At 37.3% G+C, this 22,005-nt stretch overlaps 1 protein-coding gene across 2 annotated transcripts; it reads right to left on the bottom strand.

Annotated features, from left to right (window-relative positions):
* Window positions 1-2,465: 2,465 nt before the first annotated feature.
* Window positions 2,466-20,823, bottom strand: LOC137390140 (uncharacterized). 2 transcript variants are annotated; one of them, XM_068076410.1, is made up of 10 exons: window positions 20,195-20,823; window positions 19,146-19,193; window positions 18,177-18,259; window positions 15,313-15,440; window positions 14,981-15,051; window positions 14,189-14,389; window positions 11,205-11,259; window positions 10,596-10,761; window positions 6,460-6,595; window positions 2,466-3,068 (listed from the first exon to the last, which is right to left on the bottom strand). In XM_068076410.1, exons 1-10 carry the CDS (start codon window positions 20,684-20,686, stop codon window positions 3,000-3,002), a joined length of 1,449 nt encoding a protein of 482 aa, XP_067932511.1. In that variant the 5' UTR covers window positions 20,687-20,823; the 3' UTR covers window positions 2,466-2,999. The 2 variants fall into 2 exon arrangements, with proteins under 2 accessions (XP_067932511.1, XP_067932512.1); XM_068076411.1 differs by lacking the exon at window positions 19,146-19,193 and having other exon boundaries at window positions 20,195-20,822.
* Between the last annotated feature and the right edge of the window lie 1,182 nt (window positions 20,824-22,005).

Below are 22,005 nucleotides of genomic sequence, written 5' to 3'. Positions count from 1 at the left end.
AAGCAATGTTCTAGATACAACTAAATATATTGAATAACAATTTCATAACTGTAGTTCTAGCTTGTGCATAGTTGATGAATCTATGTAGATTATCTGCTGCAATGGTTGGTTAGTTGGAGATTTTGCTAGCTCTTATAATGTTGGGGATGTTCTTTAAATTTTTTCTTACTTTGTAAAGATGTTTGTTTCACAAAAAATATTCATTGATAACCGCTGAGCATGTTGTTATTTTCCTCGCTGCTGATGATAAATATTAGCACACGATTTGCCAGACTGTCTGTTCTATTTTCCTTTCAAAAGTTATTGTATCGCATTGGTTGGACAACTCCTATGCTGTGTTGACGCTCTAGATATTCCCTCTTGTTAATAATAACTCCTGTTTTAGTTATATTTAATGTTTAAGCGATTACCTCAGATATTTACTTTTACCTCTGATTTATTATGTGTAGTAGTTGCTGCCCTGTTGTATGCACCTGTGATGCTGCCGTGGTTTGTGTAGTCAAACAAATTTGTTTGAGGTTTTCAACACTGACTCTACTCTCTTGCTCTGATCAATATAACATTGTTCAAGAGGTTTTGTGCTGAATATATCTGATTGTTTCACCCTAAATGGGAAATACTGAATTATGGACGCCATCATTTCAAGGGTTATACTATAATTATATACTGCAATTATAGAATACCATAGATTTCATGATGCTCTTGTAGACGGCAGTTATTCAAAGTGACTTTCAACATAAATAAAAGTTTAACAACTTTGTAGCAGATTCCGTTTTTTACTTGCATGAGAAACTGACATTTTACCTCATTTATATAGCCCTATTTTCAGAAGTTCTAGAGTGTCTATTCCATGCCCTCCGCATAATATGCATGGGTCATGGATCATCTACTCCTTTATGGCCATAAAGCTGCGATGTCGAACCAATAAAAAACAGCCTGTCAACAATTTAGTATAGAATATTGGAATAACAGTAAGTCAACCATGCAGAACAAAAGATTTGGACTTGCCCACAGCAAGAGAATTATGCGCAAGGCAGAAACTAGTACCAGTTTTATGATTGATTCAGCCGCGTCTGTGTTTGGGACAATACAGGAAATATGTGCAGAGCTAAGAGGCAACATATCCTTTTCCGACTAGATGTAAAATGTCTATTACATTCATTTGACTATGTCACTACTGACACCAATGTCAAACAATATTCTCAATTGGTTTAGCATTCCACTAAGGCACATCATATATGATTTGTGCTAGGTCGACTTGATCCAATGATGCATTCCCACATAAATAAAGAATCTGGTGCGACTATGTTTAGACATTCAGATTTTTAGTTTGACAATCTAACTGTAATGCCTAAAATTTACCCGATGCTGACACATTACAACACTACAGCTAGCGTATATCCTAGTAGCAACTGGAGCTTGATTTAATATTTTTACCTAAACATTACATTATGTAAAAATTTCACATGAAGCCGGTAATACATGCCGCTGACCATATTGTGCTTCGTATCATTGCATTTCTCAAGCTATAATTTAAAGTTGGAGCTTCCTTATACATGTATATGTGGACAGGTACTCATTATTTAACAAGGGTGGACAAGGTATTATCGACTGATAAGGGTGGTCAGGTCATTGTCTAACAAGTGTGGACCGGCCCACTTCAACAGTAGCCCATTGAGTCAGATGCTCAAGACTTTTGACTTAAATAGATATTTTGAGCACATTACTTACATAGGAGTATTTTGAGGCTCATTATTTTATGGCAGGGAGTATTTTGAGTACATGAAATAGCTGCTCTCATCACCAGAAACATTAAAATGCTAATGATAGCTCTCTAAGCCTCGTTAGGAATTAGCGTATTTTGAAATAAGATTTTTTTTATTCCTGCACCGTGTGAAACAAGGTTCTAAAAATGTGTGTTTATAAAGCTCGACCAATTAGTTGACACCCATTACCGAGTCATGTGTGGGCGAACCAAGATTCAATTAAATGTTGGAGTTGCTGTCTTTGACTTACATAAGACAGTTGTATTATTCTGATGCACTGACAACCACATGAATGATACAGCAGGCCCTCGCTGCACTAAACACTAGATTCTTCTAGCATTCGTTCACTTTATAAACAGATAAATAACATAGATGATGAACAAAGCTTTTAGGTATGATATAGACAGGCGTTGGCAGAAGCCTTAGTACATGTACGTATTTTGAATTGCTTCAGGAGTTATGCTATCTTGAGCCAATTTTCCCCTCCAGCACCGGATTAGTTATATCGATAAGTAAGCCTCAGCAATAGAAATGGATTAGAATATGCTCATATAGCCGTGCAACTATTACAAAGGGGCCATGCAAATTAGCCATCATAGCCTCCCGAATACTATGACTGAGGCTAAGTTATACCATAACTTCTTGTTGTCTCCTCACTAACTGGAAGTGTTCAGCTGCTAATTACAGCTATCATAATAATTCCAATATAAATAAGCGTGTATTTATGGTATTATAGAGAGAATAACTTCTAATTTCTAAATTCACAAAGTACGAGTTAGCAAAACTGAATGTCGACTTCCGTAAAGGGCAGTAATAAAACTTGTCTGACTGAAAAACAAACAGCTGGTGTGAATCGAATAGAAATTAAAAGATGGCTAACCAATGTGAAGGGGTAACCTTTTAGGTCAAGGTCCTTTTTGTTCACAAAGGAAATGTTCTTACCACATTCTATTAATAGACTCCTGATATGACAACTCCTGATAAGACAGATATAACTAGAATAGATAGAGAATACTTATCTATTACAACTCATACTTCTAATACTATGCGAATCGTAAGCTGCGAAAGTTTGCATTTCAAAACCTACAAAAATAAATTTAATACAAACTTACAGAAAAAACTGTAGAATACTTGTTATGTACAAATAGAAAAGAATCAATGGATGAAAATAGGTAAGCATCCGACTGATTGTGCGGTAGAAATGTTTACGCATCTGAGAAATGGAATGGCTCATTACACAGCTTCATAGCTTATTTGAAATTCATACGTTGATCCACTCGACAGCTTAACTTGTGAAACAGCCTGCAAATGAAGGAATAGTAAGATGTAGTGACACTTGCTGTACTACTAGGTTAGCAGTGAGATATAGTGACACATGCTGTACTACTAGGTTAGCAGTGAGATATAGTGACACATGTTGTACTACTAGGTTAGCAATAAGATAGAGTGACACATGCTGTACTACTAGGTTAGCAGTAAAATAGAGTGACACATGCTGTACTACTAGGCTAGCAGTAAGATATAGTGACACATGCTGTACTACTAGGTTAGCAATAAGATAGAGTGACACATGCTGTACTACTAGGTTAGCAATAAGATAGAGTGACACATGCTGTACTACTAGGTTAGCAATAAGATAGAGTGACACATGCTGTACTACTAGGTTAGCAATAAGATAGAGTGACACATGCTGTACTACTAGGTTAGCAATAAAATAGAGTGACACATGCTGTACTACTAGGCTAGCAGTAAGATATAGTGACACATGCTGTACAACTAGGCTAACAGTAAGATATAGTGACACATGCTGTACTACTAGGTTAGCAATAAGATAGAGTGACACATGCTGTACTACTAGGCTAACAGTAAGATATAGTGACACCAGCTGTACTACTAGGTTAGCAGTAAAATAGAGTGACACATGCTGTACTACTAGGTTAGCAGTAAAATAGAGTGACACATGCTGTACTACTAGGTTAGCAGTGAGATATAGTGACACATGCTGTACTACTAGGTTGGCAGTAAGATATAGTGACACATGCTGTACTACTAGGTTAGCAATAAGATAGAGTGACACATGCTGTACTACTAGGCTAGCAATAAGATAGAGTGACACATACTGTACTACTAGGTTAGCAATAAGATAGAGTTACACATGCTGTACTACTAGGTTAGCAGTAAGATATAGTGACACATGCTGTACTACTAGGCTCACAGTAAGATATAGTGACACCAGCTGTACTACTAGGTTAGCAATAAGATAGAGTGACACATGCTGTACTACTAGGTTAGCAATAAGATAGAGTGACACATGCTGTAGTACTAGGCTAGCAGTAAGATATAGTGACACATGCTGTACTACTAGGCTAACAGTAAGATATAGTGACACCAGCTGTACTACTAGGTTAGCAATAAGATAGAGTTACACATGCTGTACTACTAGGTTAGCAGTAAGATATAGTGACACATGCTGTACTACTAGGTTAGCAATAAGATAGAGTGACACATGCTGTACTACTAGGTTAGCAATAAGATAGAGTGACACATGCTGTACTACTAGGTTAGCAATAAGATAGAGTGACACATGCTGTACTACTAGGTTAGCAATAAAATAGAGTGACACATGCTGTACTACTAGGCTAGCAGTAAGATATAGTGACACATGCTGTACAACTAGGCTAACAGTAAGATATAGTGACACATGCTGTACTACTAGGTTAGCAATAAGATAGAGTGACACATGCTGTACTACTAGGCTAACAGTAAGATATAGTGACACCAGCTGTACTACTAGGTTAGCAGTAAAATAGAGTGACACATGCTGTACTACTAGGTTAGCAGTAAGATATAGTGACACCAGCTGTACTACTAGGTTAGCAGGAAAATAGAGTGACACATGCTGTACTACTAGGTTAGCAGGAAAATAGAGTGACACATGCTGTACTACTAGGTTAGCAATAAGATAGAGTGACACATGCTGTACTACTAGGTTAGCAGGAAAATAGAGTGACACATGCTGTACTACTAGGTTAGCAATAAGATATAGTGACACATACTGTACTACTAGGTTAGCAGTAAAATAGAGTGACACATGCTGTACTACTAGGCTAGCAGTAAGATAGAATGACACATGCTGTACTACTAGGTTAGCAATAAGATAGAGTTACACATACTGTACTACTAGGTTAGCAGTGAGATATAGTGACACATGCTGTACTACTAGGTTAGCAATAAGATATAGTGACACATGCTGTACTACTAGGTTGGCAGTAAGATATAGTGACACATGCTGTACTACTAGGCTAGCAGTAAGATAGAGTGACACATGCTGTACTACTAGGCTAGCAATAAGATATAGTGACACATGCTGTACTACTAGGTTGGCAGTAAGATATAGTGACACATGCTGTACTACTAGGCTAGCAGTAAGATAGAGTGACACATGCTGTACTACTAGGTTAGCAGTAAAATAGAGTGACACATGCTGTACTACTAGGTTAACAGTAAGATATAGTGACACCAGCTGTACTACTAGGTTAGCAGTAAGATAGAGTTACACATATTGTACTACTAGGTTAGCAATAAGATAGAGTGACACACGCTGTACTATTAGGCTAGCAGTAAGATATAGTGACACATGCTGTACTACTAGGTTAGCAGTAAGATATAGTGACACATGCTGTACTACTAGGTTAGCAGTAAGATATAGTGACACATGCTGTACTACTAGGTTAGCAGTAAGATATAGTGACACATGCTGTACTACTAGGTTAGCAATAAGATAGAGTGACACATGCTGTACTACTAGGTTAGCAGTAAGATAGAGTGACACCAGCTGTGCTACTAGGCTAGCAGTAAGATAGAGTGACACATGTTGTACTACTAGGTTAGCAATAAGATAGAGTGACACATGCTGTACTATTAGGTTAGCAATAAGATAGAGTTACACATATTGTACTACTAGGTTAGCAATAAGATAGAGTGACACATGCTGTACTACTAGGCTAGCAGTAAGATATAGTGACGCATGCTGTACTACTAGGCTAGCAGTAAGATATAGTGACACATGCTGTACTACTAGGCTAACAGTAAGATATAGTGACACCAGCTGTACTACTAGGTTAGCAATAAGATAGAGTGACACATGCTGTACTACTAGGTTAGCAGTAAGATAGAGTGACACATGCTGTACTACTAGGTTGGCAGTAAGATATAGTGACACATGCTGTACTACTAGGCTAACAGTAAGATATAGTGACACATGCTGTACTACTAGGTTGGCAGTAAGATATAGTGACACATGCTGTACTACTAGGCTAGCAATAAGATATAGTGACACATGTTGTACTACTAGGCTAACAGTAAGATATAGTGACACCAGCTGTACTACTAGGTTAGCAATAAGATAGAGTGACACATGCTGTACTACTAGGCTAACAGTAAGATATAGTGACACATGCTGTACTACTAAGTTAGCAATAAGATATAGTGACACCAGCTGTACTACTAGGCTAGCAGTAAGATATAGTGACACATGTTGTACTACTAGGCAAGCAATAAGATAGAGTGACACATGCTGTACTACTATCCAAGCCAAGCAGTAAGATAGAGTGACACATGCTGTACTACTAGGCTACTGGTAAGACTAAAGTAGAGATCATACAACAACTAAACCAGATCAATAGTAACTTACATCTTCCGTAAAAATCCATGGATGATTTTGGACTAATATTTTGACATATGATCTATCCTCGAGGTCTAAGTACATGTTCACAACGGCCTGGTTGGTTTTGATATTCAGCCTGGCTGCTGGATTCCCGTCTCCTATCCTGTATGGAGCAGCGGTTTATAGACTTGTATAGCAACAGAAATGCACCCTTATTGAATATGTACTGCGAGTACAGCAAGTTTCCATAGAAAGTCTGATTAGATAATTGTATTGGTGAGATGGATATTGTTAGAAATTTAGTAGCATGCCTAGTGAAAAGTCCATATTTACTAGTGTTACATTAACACCATCACTTGCTTCAAGATTTCAAACACCCAACAAACACCTAAAGTTGAGCTCTAAAACAATATAGCAATGCTATATTTAATTTCTTCCATTTTGCTATACCGTTATCCTTAATATACTATGGGGTTATGCATGCTGGTGGTAACCTCGGTTTATTTTTAGAAAGCTAGAAACAAGCTACATATTAAAATACTGTTACCTTTTGAATATACATGTAGATTTTTCAGCTTACATTTTAAAATTATGATTCTTTTGAAATCTAAATTGTGAAAGTCAAGCTAGCTATAAAACATGAGCTGCTTTGAATTCAGATTAACTGATTTTGCAAAGGTTTTATTTTGGCAAAGTGCAACTGCTGTAACATACAGTTTGAAAAAGCTCCAAGCCGGTCGTGTTCTGCTAGGCATACATAAATCCAGGATGAAAAAAGTACATTTGATTCATTTTATATAGACTTATGCAAAGTAGGGATGGGACAAGCAGGTATATTATGTTTCAAAAGGCTCATACACCTCTTTATACATCCTATAAGACACCCCTTTTTACATCCCGCAATATACCCCTTTATACATCCCGTAATATACCCCTTTATACATCCCGTAATATACCCATTTATACACTGTATACATCCTGTAATACACCCCTTAATACATCCTGTAATACACTCCTTGGTATATCATTTTATACATCCCATAATATACCCCTTATACATCCTGTAATAAACTTCTTAATACATCCCACAATACACACCTTAATACATCTTGTAATACACCCCTTAATACATCTTGTAATACACCCCTTAGTGTATCATTTTTATACAGACCTTGATAAGCTATGTACTACACCCCTGAATAAATCATGTACTACACCCTTAATAAACCATGTAATACACCCCTTAATATAAATCATGTAATACACTCCCTAATATAAACCATGTAATACACCCCTTAATAAATCATATAATACACCCCTTAATATAAATCATGTAATACACCCCTTAATATAAATCATGTAATACACCCCTTAATATAAATCATGTAATACACCCCTGAATGCATCTCGCAATACAAATATTAGATACTTATAATATTGACGATTACGACATACATGAGTTACCAATTGAACATTGATGAAGCAAAGAAATGCGCTAATCAATTCCCAATAATAGGAATTGTGAATTGATTACAGCATTTCTTTGCTGCATCAATGTTTAAAGAATAGAGAAAGCATAATAGTATTATACTTTATTAGTTATCTTGAAGTGTTGACTGATGTTCTACAAAAAGAATCAAGGAGATTGACCCACTAGAAGCTGAGATATAGCCAGCCAAACACAGGTCTACTTAATAAAGAATCAGAGGAAAACCCTTCGAAAATCCCGAGAACTTTGACGTATGAAATCGACTTAATGGTCATGTGCCGGATTTGCGCACCCTTACCGCCGTTACGTATAATGATTGTTTTGGCTACGAGATGTGAAACGCTTCTCGCGATAGTAAATAATTTACAGACTAGCTCTGGTTTCTCAGGAAAATCAACCAAACATTGTGTGGTAAAGGCATTTGCCCACAACCCCTCGCCATGATTTTTCAAAACAGAAGAGCAAATTTTGACTATTGTTCTTCAAATTTTAACTCGGTCTCCACGGATATGCTCCGAAGATCATCTGTTCAACGAACGGCGCGTGTATAGTCTATATGCGACATCCGTGAGTTGCAGTTTGTTTAGAATAAGAAATGGGAATGTGACTTTTTGTTCATTCATCATTTTTCTACTGTGTATCTACTGCAGCATTCAGTTGATTTTCATGATTATCGTCACTATTAACAGACTGTAAGTTCACTACAGCCATAATTTTAAAAAGACTAACTTGACCATGCTGCTTTTGCTGTAAGAAAAGAAAACGATAACTTTTGATTTTATTTTTCTATTGATCTAATATCTTATCTATGATTATTTTTTATGAATAATATAATAATCATAATGCATATTATACAAAATAATAATATAACTGCGTATAGAATAAATGATGTAACTAATATAATTTGTAGAAAATTCCAAATGATAACCGAGATTGATGATTGATTTAATTGATTCCATTTATTAGCTATAGTTAAAAAAAATCTGAACAACGCTAAAGATGAGTCTGAATAGGGAAGCTAAGTAGGAGAACAACAAAACTGAGCTGAACTAGCAAGATAGCGAAATGTTGCGAAATAATAGAAGCGTGTAATTATTTTATGCTAAAACTAATCTACACATCAGAGGGACTGGTTCGGAATTCTCAGAGCAATGATTGTTAGGCCCAATTTGATTGTTCTATACTTCCAGGGATTAAACCAATTAAAACGCCGTGATTGTTATAGGAGAGCGCATTAGTTGGCTTAATTGACCAATGGCACACAAGTCGATTTCATACGTCATATATTGATGATTACCAAAACACTTATGTTTTTTGGTAGACCTGTGTTTGGCTGGCTATATTTCAGCTTCTGGTTGGTCAATCTCCTTGATTCCTTTTTTAGAACATCAGTCAACACCTCAAGATAAATAATAAATCATAATAATATTATGCTTTCTCTATTCTTTAACCATTATTACTCTATTGATAACGAGTAATAATGGTTGAACATTGATTACTCTATTGACATTATAACTCTATTGATAAAGGCTCAGAGTATTATTATTATTAAAGGTTGGCTTGCAACAAAATTCAAATTACAGTTATTTGTTATCAAAAGATTCACCATGTCTTATTCTGCTGTGTTGTAGGTGCAGACAGAATATGTGGAAATGTGATTACAAGCTCTTAAAAGCTCAAAAACGAACAGTTAATGACAGTCATCACGAAAACGCCGTAGATTGGAATCCCTTTCCAAAACGGCTCAAATGGGACGTCGTCAAACACGATGGCTTCTGTTTGCACTTTCATGCAACCTCATTTGTCGAATTATTTTCACAAATATACTTCACGCATTCAATAAAACCATGTCTATTGTCCTTACGCATCTGTTTCATCATCATTGTAATGTTGTCACTTTGAGCACTGATAACTCAAAACCCACCGTAAAAATTCGTTTATTTCTTTAACCTTAGCTCGAAGGAGTGCATATCATCCTCTGATAAACATGAGAAGCCTGTTGGTCACCTGTGATAGTCAAAAAATGCTGCAGAAATTGTCTATGCCATTTGGCAAGAAGTATGGGACACACGATCAGATTACGACTAGATGATTAGACCAAGCTGAAACGAAACTGTAATGTAGCGAGTTTCTATATTTATAGTTTCGATACGGCTTTTCGGTAGAACCCGAAGTGTTTGTCATAAACTAATGCTATGAGACGTTTTTTATTGAGCTTTTTATTGGCCTTTAATGTCACGTGATTATATCATGTGTCAAAACATTAACCAAAATGTTTGAAAATGTCATCGAAATAAAGAGATTCCTGAGATTAACTGTCCGTTTTGAATTTGCAATCACATTTCCACATATTTTGCACCTACAACATAGCAGAGTAAGGCATGGTGAGTTTTTTAATACCAAATAACTGTAACGTGAATTTTGTTGCAAGTAAACCTTTAATATTATTACTGCTATTCACAATAATATAGCCATACATCTACGCAAAAATAACATAATAATACATCTACGCAAAAATCTGATGTCACTCCAGACTAGTACAACATGTCCTTTCAGGGCTCTTATATTCTAATACAAGATAAAAGACAATGTTCTTCAACAAAGAGGTTTAGTGAAATGTTTAATGTATCCATTAATGTAGAACATGTTGGTAGTACATGAGATAAGAACTCACGTGACGGCGTGTTTCATACCGGTCGGTAAACTCAGCAAATATTCCCAGCTAACAGATTTCTCTTTAGAATTGACCCCCAAAATCCTATCAATGATTTCTTGAAATGGCTTCAAGGTGTTCAGGTTGTTCAGGTCATTCGGACCAGTTCCAAATTCACTCCAACCGGCTGAAACAAATGCACAAGATGAGGTTTATACCACTTCATGCTATTATCGCCATTTTGTTGGACTGATCCTGGAATGCTATAAATATCTGGTACACATCAGAACAAGTGAACCAGTTTTGAGAAAACCAAATGTAGATGTAAGGTGGTGCAGGCTGCTATTCTTTTGACTATAAGCCAGTTTCATCAACAACTACTTTCTGGTAACAGTAATCTTTACTATAATAAGAGCCGTGTACGTCTGTCCGAAGTCATGCCAAGAGGTTAAAGAGGATAAAGATTGCATTGCACAGAATTCTAACGGAGAGATTCGGCCAGGCACACTATCATTTGCGCAAGTAACTCCACAAGAGAGCGAATGAAGACAACTCCATAATAATAACAATAATGAACGGAGACAACTCCATAAGATAACGAATGAAGATACCTCTATATGGATAACTTACTTGTCTTATAAAGGTAAGTGGATGGAATCTGAATAGAATTGCGCACACCTATATTCTACAAAATAAAGAGAGTTTTAAGTATTACACCGAGATTGTAATTAAATATTATATTAAATTATATATTAAATTTGTTACCATTTATCCTCGGTAGAGGTCCAATCAGAATAAAACTTGGCCTCACACTATGCACTCAGCAAGACTTTCGACAGAAAAAGGAAACATGCAAAACCAGCTATAAAGAAACTGGCTAAATCGAACGCCACGTGTAGTAGAGGCGAAACGTAGACATCGGATGTAACTAAACACAGAGATACTATTACAGAAGCATTGCATTGACAAATGAGAATTGGTCTTAGTTGTGTGATGGCCACGGTGTCATTTTCGGATTTTTCCTTACCATTGCTAAATTATAACCAACAGATTTATTATCTAATACGAATCAACATCTTATGATTGCAATAACGCCTATGCAACTATTTGCGATCATGTATTTTGCTCAAAGGAAAAGCACTACTCGTTAACAAAAATTAGCCATGTGTAAAAACTGGGGTTCATCAAATGAATTAAAGAAGATATAAACTTTGGGTCTTTAGTGATTTAATCTGCTGAAGAGTTGCTTCAAGAGATTTTATGATTGTCCAATTTACACCTTAGTATATATGTTACGAGTGAGAACACTTCTTCATGCATTTATAGCTGCATGCATGAAGCCCTGTTGTCGATGCATGATAGCTCGAAATTAGCTTGCGCTAAAAATAAATGCAGTGAAACTCGGATAACTCAAACTTCATGGGACCGAGTTATCAGAGCATTCAAGTTATCAGAGCGCTGTCGCAAGTGCATGTATTTATCAGTAGATACATGTACATATACAAACTATACAAAAATCAAAATCAGACTGCTTGTTGCAAGTTAAAGGCCTCTCATGTGAAATTTTGAAAAATTTTATCAGAAAGTATAGATATCACTATCACTTGAGATTTGTTTGTTATTTTAGGTGATGTTATTACCAGGACATTCTAAGGTTAAAATTGGCATAACTTGATCGCGATTAAAATGCTCAGAAAAAAGACATCTTTTTCTCCTGAGCGTTATAACCAAGATTAATTTTGCCGATTTTACTTCAAGTTTATCATAAGGTTACCTCGCTTTTCCTTGCTATCGAAGGACCATTGCAAAGCGGATGTTTGGTGAAATTCTATTTTTTGCAAACCATTAGAAAAGTCGTTAACGAAAATATTTTGCCGATGATGGTAACAACGGCGCCTAAGAACTACTAAAAGTTGATGTTTATCTTTGTAGCTTAAAATAAAGTGATATTCTAAAGTGATAACAACTGTCTCAGTAGCCGTTGGGCAAAAAAACTGTTCGAGTTAATGATGTTAAGTTCGAGTTATCTAAAGCAATTTATCATTGCGTGGGAACGAACCAAACAAACCCGTTTGAGTTAACCATGTGTTCGAGCTATCCGAGGGCGAGTTATCCAAGTTTCACTGTATATAGGAATACAAATTATATTAATTTGGAACTAAATTTTTTGACTAATTCCAGAAGCATCAGTTTGTTCTCTATTGCCAAACAATTTTGTTTAGACACGACGTGTCAGCAATGCTTTGCCTGCTCGTTGTCTACGCAAACGATGCATTTCGCCATCTCATAACAGAAACACAGGTATATGACACTCTTTAGGACAACCTGTTATGACTTACAGCAACTCGCATATGCCAGTAGTAAAAAATTGGATAGTCACATTATTCACAGGTATACAAACAGGTTGAAGTAGCTCTGCTATGAAATTATAAGGTTGAGGTCATAACCTCCAGCTGAGTCAATGACTTGTCCAGCAGACAAGTAGCAATTACCTCTCTCTGTTTAATCAAGTCTACCGATTCACCATCGTCTGCTATTGTTCTAGCTACTGTTCCACACACTTGTCTCTAGTCATCGATATATTGTTCTAGCTACTGTTTCACACACTTGTCTCTAGTCATTGATATATTGTTCCTGCTACAGTTCCACACACTTGTCTCTACTCATCAATATATTGTTCTAGCTACTGTTCCACACACTTGTCTCTAGTCATCAATATATTGTTCTAGCTACTGTTCCACACACTTGTCTCTAGTCATCGACATAGTCAAACTTTTTATGTATTTCTCCAGCAGTGTGTAGGATTTATAATATAGTGTAATGCTACCTGGGTAGTATTTGTGCTCTTCCTTTATTTAGGTGGTTGTATCATCTAATCTGATTATAAGTGATAATATCTTTGGTTGGTGATCTTTTGACCTCTTTGCACAAACCTAAATTTTTTGTTTGTTCATGATAGTGACTCCATTTATCATCCCGACAAGTTTCATTTTAGCTGTGTTATTTTCGACCTTTTAGCATTAATTATCCATTACTAGTGCTGATATGAAAGAATAGGTCATAATATTACTATATGAAATTTTTTTTTAACTTTTTAAAACTTTTTCTATCATTGAGTAACCGGCTTAGAAATTCAACATTCTCCGGCATTGTAAAGATATAAAACCCTTGAAAACTTGAATAATTTACATACCGTACTTTTCGGACTATTAGCTGCTACTTTTTTTTGACGATTTGAGCCATGCGGCTTATATAAGGGTGTGGCTATTCTATGGCTTTTTCTTTCATCGCTAGGGGGCATTAACCAGAATCTCCGGTTAGTGCACCTCTAGCGGTGAAAGGAAATACGAAACAAATGCCTAACAGCATTGTTCCGTTAGGCACTAGGTTAAAAAGCGTCAGTTAATACGAAACAGTGCCGTTAGGCACTGTTCCGCTTTAAACAGCAAAGTTGCTGCCGCGTTACAAAGCATCGTCCTGAGTTCTGCGGCCTATACAAAGGTGCGGCTTATGTATTGTTTTATTATCGTTTTTGGAAAATAAAGTATATAAGGGTGCGGTTTATAGTCCGAAAAGTATGGTAGATTATTCACATGAACATTGAGCAATCTTACCTCAACACCACCATAGTTAAATCTGTGGCTGCTACAAATGTCTATGTTCTGCGAAGTGGGTCCTTTGGGCACCCCTGTAATCGTCACCATCAACTTGTTAGCTTCCTCCAGAACAAAGGTGAACTCAATCCTCATATTGTTGAGTTCCTTGTATAGTTTTAGACTGCCGTCCATGGTTGTTTCATCTTTTGTAAAATGCTCCTAAAAACATTAGATGTTCGATTAAACAACGTATAAACGTTGAGGAACCTCATTCCAAGAGTACGGATATTCTGAATTTATTTTGGAAATGAATGAATGAATTTCAGTTTATTCTGAATTTACAACTAACCTTATGAATTAATGGTTCGTGCTGGAAACATAGAAACTAGGCACACGAGAGCAAGTAATAATATGACTTGTCGAGCTTCTGAATTGACAGCAGGTATGTTAAATCTATGGATATGACAACAGGTATGTTAAATCTATGGATATGCCAACAGGTATGTTAATTCTATGGATACGACAACAGGCATGTTAATTTTATGGATATGACAACAGGTATGTTAAATCTATAGATATGTAGGACCATATTTTACAATCAACTTATGTGAAATATTTACATACAAGCCAGATTGATCGAGTGTAGAAAAGAAGTACAGCATGACAGCAGACTTGTATAAAAGTGTAAAGCATTTTCACCCAGCACACATTCATGTAGCCCTTTTACAGCACTAATCTAAGATCATAATGCTAAATCAGAACAAAATAGAATTATTTTCTCATGGCAGAAATTGACCAAAAGAATTTTACCTTGTGTAAAGTAGGGTTGCCCTCACTGCATACTGGTCCATGCCACGCTCCATCTGTATCTTCAACAATAGCTGCAAATGTAAAGAGCAGACAATTACTAACACATATCTATCCGGAAACATGATCATTGTATAACTCGGATGTCTAGATCTAATGTACTAGCAAATTGACATAAAATTCAACAGCTCATTAAAAGTGAAAAAAACTTCACTTCTGGGAAAGTCAAGGTTTCTAAAACTGCTCAGTGTGTAAATATGAAATTCAACACAACTTTCACAATGATGTTAGGACAGTTTGGCTGACAACAAACAAAGGTGTTTAATGACTCGTACCATCAAGTGATGAACCATTTCCTGCAACTTCAGCTATGATTATGGCACTGGGTAACTTGAGCCTATTCAGCCGCGCGCCGACTGACAGAATGTCCGCTTCCATGCCATCTTCATTTTTAAGTGTGTATCTGTAAGTAAAAGGGATTGGGGTAACTCCAGTTAGGCCCATGGGCAGACTGTCATACATCAGCAAACTGCAGTGACTAAAGACAGTTTGACTCAATGAAGTGAGTCTATATGGTAGTTTAATAAATCAGAGTAGAGCCCCTGTTTCCATGACGCGGCTAGTCCACAAGTTTGCGCCATCCGCCAGATGAAAATGGCAAAAAATGACAAATTGAGCGAGTTTTGTTATTTCGAAAATTTTTACCGAATGATTCATTGCTTGTGAAAGATTGAAACGGCACTTGCGAATGATGCATGAACGCCGCGCAAGTTATTCCTTTTTTAACATTTCCCACACTTGGTCGTTCCTATTTCAAAAGCGTGCTCAGCAAGACAGGAATCCACCGCTGTGACCTCTACGTGACCTCTACGCAGAATTTCTTCTATTTTTTAAAAGAACGCTCGTGTTAATCCGCAACATGCGAGTTTCCATAGAAAGACTTACACGGTAACTCAATGTGCGCACAATTCCAAATTCACATCATCTGCAAAATGGAAGCTTAGCGACTGTCTAGTGTGGATGGCCAACTAAAAAGGCATGAGACATAATGCTAAGTCAGAACAACATCAACTTTATAAAAAGCTGACTAGAGATAAATTAGAAGTAATCAGAACCCTATTCTATTGCCTCCCTGACCTCGCTTTGTGATCAGCGAACCACTGATCTCTTCAGCAAGCAGCGATAATAAGTGCAACCTCCAGGAGAGATCATGAGATTCTATCCACTCAACTTGTCTATATACAATCAAACCTAGCTAACTCATTCAGTGATTTTATTCCCGTGTCAAAACTATCACACGATCGAGCAAATATTCTCATAAAAATACATAATTTAATATGTTTTATAGCTTTAACATGACGATAAATACTTCAGACAAGTATATAAGACACTAAAATAAACACATCATATAAAACTAAATCAAAACAATAAAGAAAAGTAAATTATATAAAAGGGAGCTAAGCTACATTAGCAAGTAGCAACTGGTAGTAGCAACTGGTAGTAACAACCAGCTAAACCTGTCACTGCGCGTTTACGGTTAATACAGAAAAATGGAGACGTTGCCTTGTCATACATCAAACTGACAGCACGCAGGTAGAGGCTACGGTAAAGCGAACTATATAACTTCAAAGCAACCATAACTTATTTTAAATTTATATTTTTTGTTTTATATTTGATAATTTTAGTCTTTATATTTAATAATCACTTTTAGCCTTTCCACTTTCACTCATTACAGTCTTTCATTTCTCCGCATCACTTTCATTCTAATGATAACTTGTATGCAGCTTCGTAGACTACTTCAATAACTGACCCAAAGATGTTTGCTCATGATTTCGTATAACATTTTGCTTTCATTTTGAGAAACGCATAGCCTTCTCGCTTATTTCAGGAGTACCACTTTTTATTAGCCTTCCTCGAGTCGATGATTTTAAAACTATAAAAGGAAGGCATGAAGTACTGTTTGATATTTTAAACACCCTGTAAGCGAGCTGAGTACATATGTATTGATTTACAATGTTTCAAGAAACTTCAAACATATATTGGAAATTACTATGGGTATAAAGTTAAATATTTACACGAACATTATGCGGTATGTCAAACAATTTGTATGCTGAAGTGATTAAGTTGAGATCTGAGTGTAATACGAATGATGATTAAAAAGATTGTGGTTAGTGATTGCGACTTGTGAGAAACGGGACAGAGGAAAGGTAAACTAAAAATTATAAGAACAAGGCATATTTCCATGATTTAAAATCGATGGTATGTCATGTCTTTTGTTTGCTTGCTTGTTCACTGGCTAATGCTAACTCCTCGGCCAGCCAGCGGCAATTGCCACTATGTAAATACATTCTTTGTCTATTCAAACAATGTTTTCTTGTCACCATGCATTCTAAATGGACCAAGTTATGGCAAACCACTAGATAAGTCAAACTCGCATTACAACCAACAACGGATAAGATAAGCAGCCAATGAAAGTTACCCAATGGTCTAAGTAGGGCAGCGCAACATTCCTTTGTTATATTTTTCAAAGATAAACATTTGTTTTAAACTGCAAGCCAAGAAGCACACTTTATTGGCTTGTAGTAAAGGCACAAGCAAAGATTGGAAGACAATACATCATGCGTATCCATCACGCATTTAGGGTGCTTTCAGACTCCCATGAATACGTGATGAAATATCAGATGAATATTCGTCAATGAATATTTGTGGATATCTGACCAAGGCTTGTGTATTGACAAACTAGAGTTATCCTCTCCCGTTACATTAAGCAATTTGTAGCTGACACGATAATTAATCCATCAATGACCCACAAACATTAAAATATTTGCAGCATACAACGAATGCATTGGTTATCACACAGGATTGCGATTACCGTAGCCTAAAAATATTGAAGTATATATACAAATCCTGAGATACAGCTTTTAATAACACATCGCCATACATGCGCTCAAAGACTGTTACCCTACCCGACTCCGTTATCGTGCGCTCAATGGCAAAACTGTTCCTAAATTTGCTGTAATCCTCTTACATTCGGCGAAATTCTACATTTGTGACAGATACGCTATTAGAATCTGAACGGGTAGTCCAATCAGTATACTTCCTACATGAAGGAATTCCTGAAGTAGCCTTAGTATTACCTGGTATCAAAGAGACTGTATTAGTAGCAAGTTATATGATTCAGTTTGAATCCTTGACTTACTTCATAACGTCTGTGCCTCCGTATGACCCTATTGTCTCCTCGCTAATATCTACCTTAGGAGTGGCGGTGGAAGGGGGAATTGTCTACAAGAGGAGACAATTAATCGAGTCAGAGCCTTGACTAGACTCTCATTGGCTAGTAGCAACTCCAACAACTAGTGGTGTGTTTGATAATCCTTACAGTTCATGGAAATTCATGCGTATGTCAAACTTCAGCATTTACTGGCTCAGCCTCTAAGCTTCCCTAAAAGCTATCAAGCGAGCCAGACACAGCTATGGAGTATGTAGTTATATATAGAGTTTACCTTACCTAGATTTACTTTTGAACGTAGCGTGGAATAACTACTTACTTATACTTGGTTGTACAACAATACATTTTTATTGTCAAGGTTTAGGAAATGCTGGATTCATGCTATGTAGGTATAATGGGGTGGGGTGCTACCGGGCCCATTCACATAGCACCGAATAACCTTAGAAACTAGAGCTAAAAGCGTATAATAATGAAAAAGTAAAGAGCAATGTAATTGGAAAGGCAGAGCGTGACACAAGATAAGCAAAATGTGCAGAGTGAAGCTGAGCCTATACCAACCCTCCTAAATACAACTGACTCGTTATGCAGCAAGGAAATTGCACCCAAAGCCATTTCTACGATGCTGAACCAAGGCATTGTGTCATATCCTGGACAGTGTAGCGGCGACTTTGCTCACTTTGAGATGTTGAGTATAAACCCGTTGCCATGGATAATTAATGATAAAGGGCTGGTCACCAAAATAGCGCAACATGTCTATGCATATTTATCGCAGGATTTGTGACAAAGCCTTGATTGAAACTGCTGGTAAACCTGCGAAATGAGTGGTTTATAACAGTGGTAAGGGAAAGAAAGATGAGAGGCAAGACTTGAGAGCTAGGAAGCCAACGGGTTGAGAAGAGAGTGGATAGACATATACATGTACATGGATCAAATCTGTACCTGCTCTGGAGAATTTACAATAGGTGTACTATCTGTGGATGCCCCAGGCTACAAGAAACCAAAAGAAAAAAAGCTTTATTGGGCTTCGACAATGCGAGGCATCTTCTTGGGCCAAGTTACTAGTTCATCAACAGTATAGAAATTGTGACAGGACTTAGTTACTTGAAAAACAGCGTTAGGCCTAGTTTTGTAGCAAAGAAATCTAAAATGCGATATTACCCCGGATATCTCTGGTCATGAACTTTCGTGAACTATTATTTTGTTGGCTTCCATTAATCATGGTGTTATTCGCAATATAGCTATGACAGTGTGTGTCAACAATATGCGGAACGCAAGAATTAAAATTTTTGAACACTGGGTGAGTCACTCGGGTGAGTGAATACAGTAACCGTTGCGACGAATCTGTGATTATGTCAACACAATTGCCGTGCGACATTGGTAAACTTAGATCGGAGCGGCGATGAAATGACTAGCTACTCGATCAATATTGGTCTATTCAACACCGAATGGCACAAATCACAATAGCGTGATTAACACAAACGGTTTCTGCGAGGCAGGTGACCGCCATTCATGACCTACTTAAGTAGGACTACTGTAGGTAGGTCAATGAGTGATGCGCCCAATCCCTGTTAGCAGCGGAAAGCATTGGACCCAGTTTAGCGCTAGTATTAGCTGATAATAAGGCAATAGCTGGCTCTGGGGAGCTTCAAGTTGTATCAATATTTAGATCTAAAGGCAGTTGTAGGTGGCCTTTGAAAGTGCTTACATGATATTAGGGTGAAAATCTGGCCAGTAGATAATCCTAAGCGAGTGCAAGCGTGTACTATATCTCCGTTGACAGGGTATATATAGTGCTTGATAAATCACTGCTACACAATTGAAAGTTTACTGCCACCCAAGGGATAGCGAGAAGAGAAGAAAACATTCTCACAGAAATAACACTGAAACAGGGCCCTAGTAGCACCCTTTTTCATGGCTGCTTGAGTGATCTATGAATAAATCGAAGTCATGGCTGTAGTCAAAAAGTTACTTGAAGATAGATTACTCACCTGGTCAACAGCAGCCCCGGTATCCCCTGGTTGGCCAACTTCATTAACATTGGCAGCAGCAGAATTCTTCCAGATGAACAGTCCAAGGAATATGATAAAGAGAAGCGCAAATACAGCTGCCACAAGAGCTAGTATAAGAAACTTTTTGTCAGACCCCTCACTTCTCGATGTTTTTGGTGGGATTTTTGATTCTGTTCCCAAATCTGTGAATTGAACTTGGCGAGAGTCAGCTACCGGTGATTCAACATCATCTTCAGGGATGGGCTCTGCCGTTGCATACCTGTAGCTTTTGCCGTTACCTGCCGAATTGTCAGAGTAGTTGGCAGGACCTGTCGTAGCTTGTCTATAACTAGCCATATTCGTGTAAGGTGCAGGTTCCGAAACGGGCAGTGTGCTGTTGCTATGAAACCGTGGAGGCGTTGAATGTCCAGATCTATCTCCTCCGTACGAGTTATACCCAGGCTCAGGGTCATATGTTGGATTATGCGACATGATGCTCAGGATCTAGAGGAATCGTGAAGAATGTAGATACTGCACGCTGATTCGCTCACCTGCGCAAAGAAAAACTTCCAAACGCTAACCCAATCAGTAGGGAGCGACTCCTAGCAATGGCTTGCTGAATATTGACTGATAAGGGTTTCAAACGCGTCTCACGCCTCAGTGACTAACCAATGACACAAGCGCAAGCCAAGAGCTCACTAAAGTGTCATTGCGTGTCATTGGCTGATTTTCAGCTACAATTGCCCAGACCACACGCAAGCCCTTTCAAGTGCGTGTACTATATATAAACGCTAAAGAGCTTGGGACAGGAGAGCTCGCCCTTGGTCTTAGAATCTGCATTGATGAGGAATATTCGTCTTCCTTTTACTTGTGTACCGGAATGTGAGCCATTATTAATGCCATATGTGACTGACCTAGAGTTTAACAAAAAATCACATTTGTATTACAACTTGCCTGCTTTATTCTTAACATGTCATAAGACTTGCTATAGGACAATGGTTCTTAACCCTTTTGGACATACTGAACCCCACCAGTTTCGTATGCACCAAACCGTTATTGATTGTGATAAAATAAAATGTGATTTTTGTTGCATTAGGTATGTTTTACTGGTGCACAAAATCAACTGCATTAACATCACTGTGTTCAAAGCACAAAACCAATACAGTGTATGAACTCGCAACGAATTTCATAGTATTTCATAAAGGCATGACCTTACAAATCAGTGTGACTTCTGCTGTTGCCTTTGAGAGACCTCCACTGAACCCCTGAGACTCACTCACTATGGTTTGATCAAATCAAGGTTAAGAACCACTGCTACAGGGGTAGAGTACATCCGGTATTACCAATACATGGCTACATGCATGAATAGCTTCCTTACACAGGTGTTAGACTGGGTGTTACAAGGTGTTAGACAATGAGTACTCAGCTGGATATATCCACAAACTAGACAGTGGTGAATATGTCCCCAGACTTCAATGGTAGACCTATGTCAAGTATTAGCCAATATGAAACTGGTTCACACAAGTATAAATAATTATAACTTGACAATAATCAACTAAAATGATAATTCTTCAAAACAACTACCATAGTTATCCATAGTTGTATTACTAGCAACACTACCATAGTTATCCACAGACGCTTTCCTTGTAAAACTACCAGTTATCCATAGATGTATTACTAGTAACACTAGCCGAGTTCCCCATATCTTTGTTCTTTGTCATAGCCAAGGGTATGAATAACAGAATAAAATTTTATGAATAGAACTCCAAAAAAAGTAAAAACAAAATTGCTTTATCTACTTTTCATGAGTG

The sequence above is a fragment of the Watersipora subatra genome, chromosome 3 (genome assembly GCF_963576615.1).
Source record: "Watersipora subatra chromosome 3, tzWatSuba1.1, whole genome shotgun sequence".
Lineage (NCBI taxonomy): Eukaryota > Metazoa > Bryozoa > Gymnolaemata > Cheilostomatida > Watersiporidae > Watersipora > Watersipora subatra.
Note: the sequence above shows the minus strand (reverse complement) of the source record. Positions and strands in the feature narration are given on the sequence as shown.

Bases quoted from the DNA above. Each gene is read 5' to 3' on its own strand.
- LOC137390140 (XM_068076410.1), bottom strand. From the start codon at position 20,686: ATGTCGCATAATCCAACATATGACCCTGAGCCTGGGTATAACTCGTAC. The intron at 18,260-19,145 runs GTACAGATTTGA...CTCCTCTTGTAG, and splicing joins TTGTAAATTCTCCAGAGCAG to ACAATTCCCCCTTCCACCGC. The intron at 3,069-6,459 runs GTAAGTTACTAT...CTTCATTTGCAG, and splicing joins CATGGATTTTTACGGAAGAT to GCTGTTTCACAAGTTAAGCT.